The 12,850-nt window shown below is 31.7% G+C and overlaps 3 protein-coding genes across 6 annotated transcripts in view; 1 reads left to right on the forward strand and 2 right to left on the reverse strand.

The window, feature by feature from the left end:
• The window catches only part of LOC145192064 (uncharacterized), a 55,070-nt gene extending 50,485 nt beyond the window's left edge, over window positions 1-4,585 (forward strand). For all 4 annotated transcript variants that reach the window (XM_090076475.1, XM_090076476.1, XM_090076479.1 and 1 more), the window contains one exon: window positions 3,972-4,585. In XM_090076475.1, coding sequence (XP_089932601.1) covers window positions 3,972-4,528 — 557 coding nt within the window. In that variant the 3' untranslated portion in view covers window positions 4,529-4,585. The remainder of the gene's footprint in view (window positions 1-3,971) is intronic.
• On the reverse strand, window positions 2,126-3,454 carry LOC149893909 (uncharacterized). The gene has a single exon (XM_090076496.1). The coding sequence runs from the start codon at window positions 3,340-3,342 to the stop codon at window positions 2,149-2,151; it is 1,194 nt and encodes a 397-aa protein (XP_089932622.1). The 5' UTR covers window positions 3,343-3,454; the 3' UTR covers window positions 2,126-2,148.
• Window positions 4,586-4,736: 151 nt separating the features above from the next.
• LOC149893910 (uncharacterized) lies at window positions 4,737-5,675 on the reverse strand. The gene has a single exon (XM_090076477.1). The coding sequence runs from the start codon at window positions 5,673-5,675 to the stop codon at window positions 4,821-4,823; it is 855 nt and encodes a 284-aa protein (XP_089932603.1). The 3' UTR covers window positions 4,737-4,820.
• Between the last annotated feature and the right edge of the window lie 7,175 nt (window positions 5,676-12,850).

Raw genomic sequence — 12,850 nt, forward strand, 5'->3', positions numbered from 1 at the left:
TGGTTTTTTAATTTTACCAAGTCGTAGGCGATTGCGTGACTATAAAAACTATGTAAAGCCCAAGTTGGGATTCAATAAAAACATAATAGAAGAATTAAAAGATAAAGTCATTAATTTTTCAGTTCAAGAGAAATTTATAGTCCTAGTTCTTGATGAAATGAAAATTCAAGAAAATCTTGTTTGGGACAAACATTCTGGAGAATTAATTGGTTATGTTGATTTGGGTGATCCTAGTGTTAATTTTGCAACGTTACAACAAGCTGATAAGCTTGCTTCTCATGTTTTAGTTTTTTTAATTAGAAGTATTGTAAATCCTTTTAAATACAGTTTTGCAAATTTTGCTACTACAAATATTACATCAGTGCAATTATTTTCTCTATTTTGGAAAGCTGTAGGAATTTTAGAAATCTCTGTTGGTTTAAAAGTAGTTGCTGTTACTTGTGATGGAGCATCATCGAATAGAAAATTTTTTAAAATGCATTTTAATCTGACTGAAGAAGAAGATATTAATGGTAATGTTGATGTGACTTACCGCACTGATAATCTATTTGCTGATGATGATGATAAAAGATTTATATATTTTATTTCTGATGTTCCTCATTTAATTAAAACAGCAAGGAACAACCTTTACCATTCTGGAGCTGGTAAAAGCAATCGTTATATGTGGAATCAGGGTCAACATATTTTATGGTCCCATATTTCTGATTTATTTTATGAAGATTTAAAATGTCAACTACATGCATGTCCAAAGCTAACTGTTGAGCACATTAAAATAACTCCATTTTCAGCTATGAATGTTCGTTTAGCTGCACAAGTTTTAAGTGATTCATGTAGTACTGCATTAAAAATCTATGCACCATCAGATACAGCTGGGACAGCACAATTTTGCAAATATTTTAATGATTTTTTTGATTGCTTAAATGTTCGGAATACAAATGATTGTATATTAAAATGCAACTCTTTTTTGAAACCATTTTCTGACACAAATGATGTTCGATTTACATGGCTTAGAGAAACATTTTTAAAGTATCTTTCTGATTGGCTTTTTTCTATTGAATCAAGATCTGGAAATTTTTCAAAAAGTGAGAGAAGTAATATGTTTATTACTTGGCAAACTCATGAAGGTTTAAAAATCACAGTTAATTCTGTTATTGAACTTGTCAAATTTTTAATTAACAACAATGTAAGTTATGTATTAACTGAAAGGTTTTGTCAGGATCCTTTAGAAAATTACTTTGGACAACAACGGTCAATTGGTAGAAGAAAAGATAATCCTTCCTTGTTTGATTTTGGTTTCAATGATAATACCATTCGAAATCAACTTATATTTCACCCAATTGCAGGTAACTGTCAAAATGTCAATGAATCAAACAAAATATCAAGGGAGAGTACAACACGTATACCACGCAGAAAATGGACCAACTCTGAAAAATGTATTAATATGAAAAGTTGACTTTTCAAGTGATTCAATAAAAATTTCCCTTATGTCTCCTTGTACTGCTGAAAACAAAGAAAAAGAACATACATAAAAACGGCTATTTTCATAGCCACAAATCTTATTAAAAATGTTAAATGGCATAAAATATTGATTAGTTACATTAGAATTTTTTTTATATTTGTAATAAACTAAATTTCAGTTAATTTTGTAGACATTTCCTTACATTTACTTTTGTTACAATATAAACAGGCACCTATTATTCTTTTTATAAAACCTCCACAGGTATCCACTTCCCCCAAAAAAACTAGTGATTTCACAGGCAGATCTAAGTTAAGATTAGTTGATGTATGCATATATATATATATATATATATATATATATATATATATATATATATATATATATATATATATTAGGGGTAGAATTGATCTTTGAGTTGTTTTTGATCTATGAGTTATTAGTTGTTTATTATAAATATAAAACTAGTGTGCATAGTTAATTTTGGACTTCATTTTTAACTATTCTTTGTTTTCTTTTAGATAAGGGAGGGTCTCTTACCTAGCTTTTATTTCTATAAACAAATAACAAAAATTTTAAAAACTAATCTTTTTAATGACAAATAGTTGCTAAAGTTACTATGCCAAGCATGCTTTCATGAGATTTGTGGCTATGAAAATAACAGTTTTTAAGTGTAATATTCTACTAAACTTCTATAATCCAATTGATGTTTTTTTCATTTTTGAGCGGAGGGATTTTGACTTTGTTTGATTCTCTTTGATTTTGTGGATACTTAGTTTTTCTTTTGCATACGAAAAAGATCTTACTCTGACATAAAGTGTAATCAGATGATAAAATAAGTTTAAAGACAGTTCTTTGGAAACTCGATTTGTGCAAAGACCACGAAGTTCAGATATGTTAGCCAAAACTCCACTGTTTTTTAAGGTTTCAGCTACAATTAACTCTGAATCAATTTTTTTTACAAAACTTTTACTTTGATGGCGAAAGAGAAACTCAACTTTTGTAAAAATTTCTAAAACTGGAGGAGACACTTTCCACAAACCACCACGATTTTTAGCATTCACAAATTTATCATAAGCTTCAGTGCATGTTTCTGGACTCTCAAATAATTGTTCTGTTTTACCAGCATTAAGAAGTGAAAGGCAGTCTGTGCTTAACTTTTGCTGCCATAATCGAGAACTGCGAATTCTGCAATAAAATGTGCTAAATACATAACCACTTAGATAAAAGATAATTTCTTTGTCTCTATCAGAAAATTCAACAGGTGATAAACCATTTAAATTTAAAAAAGAAGTATTGTAAAGTGAGTTTGTAAGAAATGCTAAAACATGATTGCATAGTTCATAGCCAAGAAGTCTAGTCGATTTTTTAGTCAGATTGCTAAATAAAATTCCTTGATTAACAGTTTTGTAAAATTTAGGATAAAATCTTTCAGCATCACCATCAGCTTTAAAACCAGCTATTACTGTCTCTAATAGAGATAGAGTTTGTTGTGAAGTATCTAAAATTATTGCATGATTAATCCTTAACTCATCTCTATACAAATCAGGATAGCATTCATCGTTGATTAAGGTAGTAATACTTTTATCAAGCAGATTTTTAAATTCATCAAGAAGAATAGGTGGTTTAGGACTTTGTATCGTTAAATCTAAAGGAATACTTTGATGCTTTGAATTTGTATGCCTTGTAAGTCCTCTTTGAGATATGCACTTCTTAGAACAAATTGTGCAAGAAAATGTGCAATCAACTTGTTCACTAGATAACTCCAACACCAAAGCATCTAAATCTTTAACAAAATTTTCGTCTTCAAAAAGAATATCATTCTCCAAAGAAAAAAATAATGCTTCTTTATCAAATTCACCATAGAGTTCTTTCTGCGTTTCCATTTTTTGTGCACTCAGTTCCTGGCCGCCCGACAAATTTCAAGTGTTTCGTATGATTATAAGAAAAATCCAGATATTACGGCCCAAGTGACCAGACTATCTATTTCTTATGACTATGCTTTTAGTTGACTTTTTTATAATATTTTAAAATATTTTTTGTTGCTTCAGCAAAGAAATAGAAAGCGAAAATATTTTTATTTCAGTTTGAAAATAAATTATTTTTGTATAAAAAATCTCAGACGACTTTTAAATAAAGTTGAGCCCTCTTTTAATGCTTTTGGTAAAGCTTCTGATTGGCTGAATTGTTTATCGTATTTCTATTGGTTGGAGTGCAACCAAAGTTTGAAAACGGCGTATGACAAGTTTCAATAAATATTTTACTTTTGTATTTCATAAATTATTTATTTGTTTTATAAATATTTAGTAAATAAAAAATATTTTTTGAACTAATTTGTGATCATTTGAACTGTTTTGATGTTTTTTATAAGGAAAATAATATCCGTTTTATATTTATTTACCACGATATCGTGTTTTCAAATTTTTGAAAGTTGATTTTGAAAGTTTTCTTGAATAATTGTTGTTGCAAATAAATAAATATTAATAATAATATTAATATGTTATATGTTCTTCAGATGAACACAAGATGTTCATGGAATGCTTCTTTGAAGCGCAGGCGGCTATTACCGAGGGCATGAAAAGATCAATCGATGAACGAGAGTGGAGGATTTATATAAGTGGTTGGAAAACTGCTCATGAAGTTTCACATGAGAAATATTTCATGGAGAAGTTTTTTGACTCAGGATGCAAGTTGAATGAATTAGAAGTTAATAAAAAGATTTCATCTGAAGATGAGAAAAAACTTGTTATTTTATGTTCGACCAACGTTCGTTGTGTCGTCTTATATCATCCAGTGAAGATCGATGGATGGATACCGACAGGTAAGATTGAAAGGCTGGAGATATACATCAGTGATACTTTCGTATCAAAGAACGATTTCGAAGGTTTCGTCCTCCCGTGGATTCGACTCGCTGAAGAATTAATTCTTGAACTTCACGACGACACGAACTTCATCGACGACATTTGTGAATGGCTTCGTGGTTCGAACTTCAAGCGGTTGTGGATCGAGTACCGTGGAGAATTTTTTAATAACATCGAAGAGTTTAAAGTAAGAAACACGAAAAATGTTTAATATGTTAAATAAAAATGTAAATATGTAAAAAGTATATGTAATACAAGAAAGTTTTTATAGGGTTCGGACTGTCTGCGCAGATCTGCGCAGATATGCGCAGAAAGTATAATTTGTCTGCGCTGACGTCTGCGCAGACATTGGCGCCGACAAAATTTACTGCTTTGCAGACGATTTTTTGAAATCAACAAAAAATGTTTTAAGTAATATTTTAACTTTATTATAAATTCAGTGATTAGTAACAATAGGAGTTTTCAAAGATTCTTACAGTAATAAAAAAATGTAATGCTGGCGCCTATTCGGTGATTTCTTGACATTCAATTTCATTGAGAATTGCACCTTCTTCAAGAATGTAATCAGTCTTGTCATTTGTGTCCATCAGCACGCTATTGGTATACAAGAATACCAGCTTTTCAACTCTCTCATTCGTAAGACGATTTCTTAGTCGCGAGTGAATAAATCGAAAGGTCGACCAAGCTCTTTCTGCTGTAGCCGATGAGCAGATCATTTCGTTAATAGGCTTAACAATTTCGTAAAGAGCAGGATATTTATCGCGACCGATAATGTTCCAATAATTTCGCGCGTTCATCTTGAATATTGTTTCCTTTCTTCTCTCAGGCAGCGCAGCCATTTCTCCTATAAAAGCAATCAACTCATCCTCAGTAGTGTCAGCAATTTTAGATTTGATCTTTTTGGCGAATTCAACTGTAGCAGTGATAAAATCGGTTTTATCTTCATTCAAATATAGACCTTCTGCGGCATTTTTGGGCGTTAACATGAAAGCAATTCCAATACCTGGTGTAAAGAGAAAATCGAGGCGAGATTGCACTTTTTGTTGTATGTCTTTATCGTCCATATATGAATTGTACATTTGACCAAAGTAATCATACACGAGAGACAATGGAGCTTCATCACTTTCTAGCTTTCCGATCACGTTGGAAGGAAATTCAATGCTTTTGACAAGCTTAGAGAGACTGTCCCAAAATGGGTTAGATTTTATCAATGCCATAACATCAGCAGATGTATTCTTTGGTTGAATTTCCTTCAGTAATGTACTTTCTTCGTCTACCAAATTAATAAGAACGTATTTTGATAGCTGGAGACTGCTTATTGATTTATAATAACTAAACCATCGTGTAGATACAGGCATGGACAATGAAAGAGAAATATTTGCTGCAATTCGTCTTTCATCAAACTTTGCTTTCACGATGTGATGATTTTTCACATTTGATGGTTTTTTCTGCGTCTTTGACTGTTTTTGTGGCCTCAGTTGTAGAAACTATATCCTTCACAAGCAAGTTGACTCCATGAGCTCCACATCCGCAAGCCGAGATGTGTGGATATTTCTCCTCAATGATCCTCCACGCTGATTTCATAACAGGAGCGTTGTCGCTTATGAAACTGGTAAATTTTTGTGAGCCAATCTTCTCAATAACTTGTAAGATTGCCGTGGCAATTGCAGATGAATTTTGAATGATTCCGAATTTATTTATCGAGGTGTAAAAAAAAGGCTTCTGATTGGGCCCTTTAATACAAAAATTCACTATGTGATCGCCTCTTATGTTCGTCCAGCCGTCAGACATTAGTGTTAAGTTTTTTTCAGAGTTCAAAATTTCATTTACAGAAGTAGAACATTTTGTGTATTGTTTGTCGAGCAGAGATCCTGATAAGGCTTTAGCATTCGGGATGACAGATGCGTACGATGGATTGAGCGACTTAACGAAATCCTTAAAGGCCTCCCATTCGACTAAACGAAATGATATACCCGTACGGTAAAAGAAATTAGCAAGCTTCGTATCGATATCATTTTTGAGCTCTTCATTAATTGGTGGATGTACACGCTGCGTCGGTGAATCAGTCGTAGACGGAACTTGCTGAGAATCATTGATTAGATGTGACGGTTTATAATTACGCTTTGAAAACAATCTTTTTTCCTCGACACTGGCGTTTGGACATGTTGATCTTTTATGCGCTGCAAGGCGTTCCTTTGACCATTGAACAGTTTTGTTGCATGCTAAACAAGTGTCAGAACGCTTCTCTCGATCAAGTTTTGTCAAATAATTCGAAATTTTGATGTTTTCCATTTTAAATATTTTGAATGACGAAAATACAAGATTTCTTGATTCTAAATCACTTTAAGTTGTAGTAAGAAACACTTACAAAAGTTTATATCGATTGATTATACGTAGCTCGAACCAAAAAGAAACAGATAAGTAATGAAAAAATCGTAAAAAGTAGATAATTATGCAAAAATAATTTCAGACATTTGATTCAGATAATTTAAATTTTTCTTTTCCATTAAAGTGTCTGCGCAGACGTCGGCGTCGACGTCTGCGCAGATATGCGCATATTTTTGTCTGCGCAGATCTGCGCAGACACATTTTCCGAACCCTAAGTTTTTATAACATCGAAGAGTTGAAAAAGTTGAAGTGATACGAAAAACTTTTGATTTTTTAAATATTTTGAATATGTTAAATAAAAATGTAAAATGTATAAATAATTCAAAAATTATTTATGAAATGAAATATTAATTAATTTTAAAAAGAAAAAAAAAAACGATTTTCTTTTAAAACATAAAACGTAGAGAAAAAATGGTAAGATTTTCATTTTTATTTGGAGTTTTTGTTGCGAATATTTGATGTTTTTTAAAACTAAAGGAAGTTTTTTAAATACTGCAAAAAATCACGGAAATATAATAAAATGATAATTATTTAATGTAATAATAATAGAAATATAAAATAATTAGGTTGTTATTTTGTTGTTGTCAATGGTAACGGTAATGAGAAAAATATTCGAGTTTTTAAGATGAGATTCGATAAATTTTTAAAACGGAAAGTTTTTTTTGATGTTGTTAAAAAAAAAAAAAAAAAAAAAAGTTGGAACTTGGAAAATCGAAAAACAAAATTCTAGCGAATTTTTTTAAAGCTTCGAACGGCGGACATTTTTTTTTTTATCGAAGGAGGAAGGCGGTTTAAAAAATTTTTTTTGTAAATATAGTAGTATAACTTTATTAAAGATATTAGGCTTGTGTTTTATTTCCAAAAACTTTCGGTTGTTTTCAAATCAAGTTTTTTTCAACCCTAATCATTTATGTTCAGGGCCGCCGAGAGGAAGGGGGGGGGGGGGGGCAAAGGGAAAAATCATCAAAAAATTATAAATTCCATCTCAAAAAGCTAATGTCATAAATCAATATTTCAATAGTTAAATATAAATCTTAAACATGAATTACCATAAATAAGTTGATCGTAAAGAGTTGAAAAATACTTACTATTACTTTCTAAATTCTGCGTAGTTGACTATGCTATTATTTTATTGATGCGTACGGTTATTTACAGTAACTGTTAATAATGAATCGTAAAAAACTTTCTGGTGCCCAAAATAGATTGGCTTCCAAAAGGGTAAAAGAATGTGAAAAAAATAAACAAACGCTCCAAGAATTACGTTGGTTTTGCAAAGCTACTAATCAAAATACTGATTTGAAGATGAGTTAGTAGAAATATATAGGTCTATATATATATATATACAGTGGCGAGCAAAATAATAGGTGTGAATAATAAATTTCACTTAAATTGACATTTTACAGTATATTTTATAAAGTGACATCTAGGAACTGATTGCTACACAAACTATGCTTATTTTATTATAACAGAGAGCAGTATATTTCCAATTTCTTACAAATTTATGAGGGGAATACCCTATTTATATATTTAACCTACAAATTTGGTGGAGCAAAATAATAGGTGTGTGCTTATTTTAACCTGTTTGCTGTAAGATTAAAAACATTTTATTATTTTTATTTGTTGTTGATATAAAGGTAAGGTCAATATTTATGCAACTTATATAAAATAATAACATATCATATTTGTATTGAATTAGAATTAGATATAAAATGGGACAAGGAAAACATTGCACAGCGATAGAAAGAAAACTTATTAGAAATTTAAGAAAACAAGGAAAAACTTACAAGGAAATTTCAGTTACGATGGGATGTTCTCAAAATAAAGTTACAAATGCCTTAAAACCAGAAAAATCACGTAAGAATAGAGGAAGACCACGCAAAACGTGTCAGCGTACGGATGATCACATTACAATTATTTCAAAAAAAGACCCATTCAAGCCAGCAACAAAAATTTTAAATGAAATTAATGAAAATATTAGTGTTTGGACAGTTAGAAGAAGGCTTTTAGAAAGTAAGTTGCCAGCTCGAACTCCGAGGAAAGTACCATTACTTGGTAGAAAGAACATTATGAAAAGAAAAATTTTTGCAAAAAATCATATTGCTTGGCGGGGACCAGATATGACCAAAAAATGGCGTAATATTTTGTGGAGTGATGAAACTAAGATTAATTTATTTAATTCTGATGGAAAACAGTGTGTAAGAAGACCATCAAAGCAAGAACTTTCACCTCGCTTCACTGTGAAAACAGTGAAACACGGCGGAGGAAATATAATGGTGTGGGGTTGCTTTTGCTGGTACGATGTGGGGCCACTTTTTTGGATCAAAGATATTATGACCCAATATACATACGTAGACATACTAAATAATGTCATGTTGCCATTTGCCGAAGAAAATATGCCGATAATTTGGCATTTCCAACAGGACTGCGACCCAAAACATACATCCAAAGTTGCGAAAGAGTGGTTTACGACCAATAATGTAAAAGTTTTAGAATGGCCACCTCAGTCACCGGATCTAAATCCTATTTAAAATTTATGGAGCCAGTTAAAACTTAAAATTTCAGGACAAAATCCAAAAAATAGAAATGAACTATGGATGATGCTCCAGGAGGCTTGGTACAGCATTCCTGTAGAAGTTTGCAGAAAACTAGTGGATTCAATGCCGTCAAGATGCACGGAAGTATTAAAAAATAAAGGGTATGCAACAAAATATTAATAATTTGCAACCCTATTGACCTCCATCTTCATTTTTTATTTTACACCTATTATTTTGCTCGGTGTGGAATTTATTTTTTTTAAATTAAAATATATTATATATATTTAATAACTTAATATTTATTAATTTTTGTTTATTTATGTAATAAAACAAAAGTTCTAATAAAAAATCAAATTTTTATTTTATTTGTTTCAAAGATATTCTCGTATTTGTTAGTTTTTTGGTTCGCACCTACTATTTTGCTCGCCACTGTATATATATATATATATATATATATATATATATATATATATATATATATATATATATATATATATATATATATATATATATATATATATATATATATATATATATTATTTTCGAAGCAATTTAAAAATATTTTCGAAATTAATTATTTTTCACACAATGCCAATATCCGTTGCAGAGGGTGAAAGATCTTTTTGTAAACTTAAGATTATAAAAAACCATTTCAGAGCCACCATGGGACAAGAGCGACTTTCAAATCTTATGATGTTGTCTATTGAAAATGATCTCGCGAAATCATTGTCATATGATGAAGTGATTTATAATTTGCTTCGAAAAAATCTCGAAAATTTTATTTAAATTAGGAATTGTTTATGCTGTGGTTAGTTAGCAAAAAATGAAATAAAGTTAAAGTAGCTATAAAGGCATAATGTATTTTTTTGCTTCTATGCTAAGTATATATATGAAGCGATAAAGTAGATGCGATGAAGTATATATATGAATCTATAAAGGCGCTAAAAAAGGTTTTGTCCCGGGCGGCTTGAAGGCTCTCGGCGGCCCTGTTTATGTTGGCTGATTTCATTTTTCATGTAACTTGGATCAATTTACACATGCCGTTTCCATAGCAATTAAAATGACCTTGAGAAAAAAACTTTGAAAAATTTTTTTTGTTAAGATAGCTGTCAAAGAGGCGTGGGCACAATCTAATTTTTAGGATGTTGATTGAGGATGATTTGTAAGAAGTCACGGTAGTCAGAGCTAACCATATCCCGCCCTGGCCCCTAACTGCCCTCTTGCAAAAATTACGTCTTCTAAAATCATAATCTTTTTTTTTTTTTTTATTGTTTTATGTGTCTCGTTAATTTTGTTTAATGTCATTATTGACTGATTGGGTAAAACACCTAGTGTTCGACGATTTTTTTGACCTAGTCTCATATACAAATTATTCTCTCACTCGTTTTTTAATAAATTATCGATCTCGAAGTTTGATCGTATAGAGAGAAGATTACTCTTTAAGATGCCCTTAAAACGAATGACCTCGATAATAAATAAGGGAACTACACACACACACACACACACACACACACACACACACACACACACACACACACACACACACACACACACACACACACACACACACACATATAGTTTCACCAGCTCCAACTAGGAAATGTCCGGGTCTTAATTGGAACCGAACAAGACCCAACCCGAACGGATATCGGACACCGATAAAAGCTAAAAAGAATTTTATCGGACTCCGATTACCCGAACGGGTATTACCCGATAACGCCAATAAATCAGGTAGTTGAAATTTTTCATGCTTGACTCAATCTTTCGGGTGTTTTAAGTAATCGGTACCCAAAAGTTACTGATATTATCGGTACCCGATTACCCGTTAAAATGATATTTCCCGAACGGTTCTGTCGTGTATTCCATGAAAAAGGTCCATTTTGTTCAAAAATAATTGATTTTTCTAAAAATATTACCGAAAATAGAATTTAACCATAAAATCCCAATAATCACATTTTCACTCGGCCTTTTGGCAGTTAAACAAAAATTAATATATTTCCTCATGCAATTCATTTTTTTTTCAATTCAAATGCAATTTCCACGTCATCCATTTGGAAAATTTACTCTTACAATTTATTTGAAATGCTCGACTCCGATTGGTTGTTACAAAAAATCCAAAGTAGGCCAAAAACCGCAAAAGCGATTTTAAAGCATCATTGTGTGCTTTCAGAATTGTTTTCTTTTCTGTTTCTTGAAATGATGTTAGAAAAGTTTTAATTTCAAAATTTTGAAACTAAAATCGGTTAGGCACGTCCGATTTTAAGAAAAAAACATTTCGAAAATGTTAACCAGCCAGTCAAGTGCTCTGCCATCACAAAGTCTAGGCGATGTTGATATTGAAAACAAAGAAGGATGTGAACGTGAAAAAGAAAACCCAACACCATCTTCAGATCCAGATGATCTGCCTCCCCATGAAAGCGAAGCCGAAAAAACAGGTTATACATTTTTTAATATAACGTTTAATTTCCTTGCTTAGTGCTTGTACATTTTTTCACAGGGGGTGCTAATTACCTTCAGGCATTGCATAAAGTTGCAAATAATCAAGAGACAATTGGAAGCATTCAAAGCTTTGTTTAAAATTAGTTTTAATGCCATGGTTAATTATTTTTCAAAATTTTTGTTAATTTTGTCATCTTAGATGGCCGCTAAAAACTGAAGCGTTCCCGTACTCAAGGATGTGAGAGAAGACAGAAACGCTCCCTAACTTGGAAATATTTCCGGGAACCAACTGAATCTGAAAAAGGAGCTCATCAACTGTTCATGATGCGAATAATGAAATAAAATGAGAGGGAAGAGTTGCGAATAATTGCAAAAATGAAAATAGATGTAAATATTAGGACATAAACTCAGTAAAAGTTGGTTTAAGTATGAAAAACTTTCTGCCCTGAAAGTCTTTTTGCCCATGAAAGTCTAACTTTTTAAATTCTTTTTTATATTTTTCAGACCAAAACACGGAAAATTCTTGAAAGCCAAGTTCAAAGAAGCTATGTTCAGTCTCCAGAGGTAGGCCAAGGATCCTGAAGAAGCTGTCAAAGAGTTCTTGTCAAGTTTGTTCGGCAAAATTGGGGAAGAAGACTCCAAGATTGAACCATTCCTCGTCGATGATAGCCAATTCAGTTCTGGGTGACAAAACGGAATGTCAATCCAATTCTTTCCAAGGCTGCCTTTGCTACCCTGAGCATTCCTGCAAGTTCTGCCTCCTTAGAGCTCTTGTTCAGAGCTTCCAGTCAGATAGTCACGAAGGGAAGAAATTGCATGGATCCTCTAAATTCTGAAAAAACTGCTTTTCGTCAAGAGCAACTGCTCTCAGTTTGAGAAAAAAATGTTGCTCAACTTCTGCTCAGAAAAAAAAAGCTCTTTATCAATTTCAAATGAGGAGCCAGATGATGACATCGAGGAAGCCCTGTTACTGCATATAACGTTATGGACATGTATGGCATTGAAGAAGACAAAAAAATTTGTCAAAAATGATTTTTTAAAACTAGGTTCAGATATTTTTCAATTTATTTCTGTTAAGAAACTCATGAAAACAGTCTCCGAATCAGGACATCTCCAAACTTTAATTCTTTATTTTGTAATCAGTGTTAGGTAAAAATTCTAAGGTGAAAATG

Source organism: Hydra viridissima, unplaced genomic scaffold (assembly GCF_058129835.1).
Source record: "Hydra viridissima isolate aposymbiotic clone 2 unplaced genomic scaffold, HvirCarnegie_v1 scaffold_1, whole genome shotgun sequence".
Taxonomy (NCBI): Eukaryota; Metazoa; Cnidaria; class Hydrozoa; order Anthoathecata; family Hydridae; genus Hydra; species Hydra viridissima.

What these genes read in the sequence shown, in the direction of transcription:
- LOC149893910 (XM_090076477.1), bottom strand. Translation starts at nt 5,675, where the DNA reads ATGCCTGTATCTACACGATGGTTTAGTTATTATAAATCAATAAGCAGT.
- LOC149893909 (XM_090076496.1), bottom strand. Translation starts at nt 3,342, where the DNA reads ATGGAAACGCAGAAAGAACTCTATGGTGAATTTGATAAAGAAGCATTA.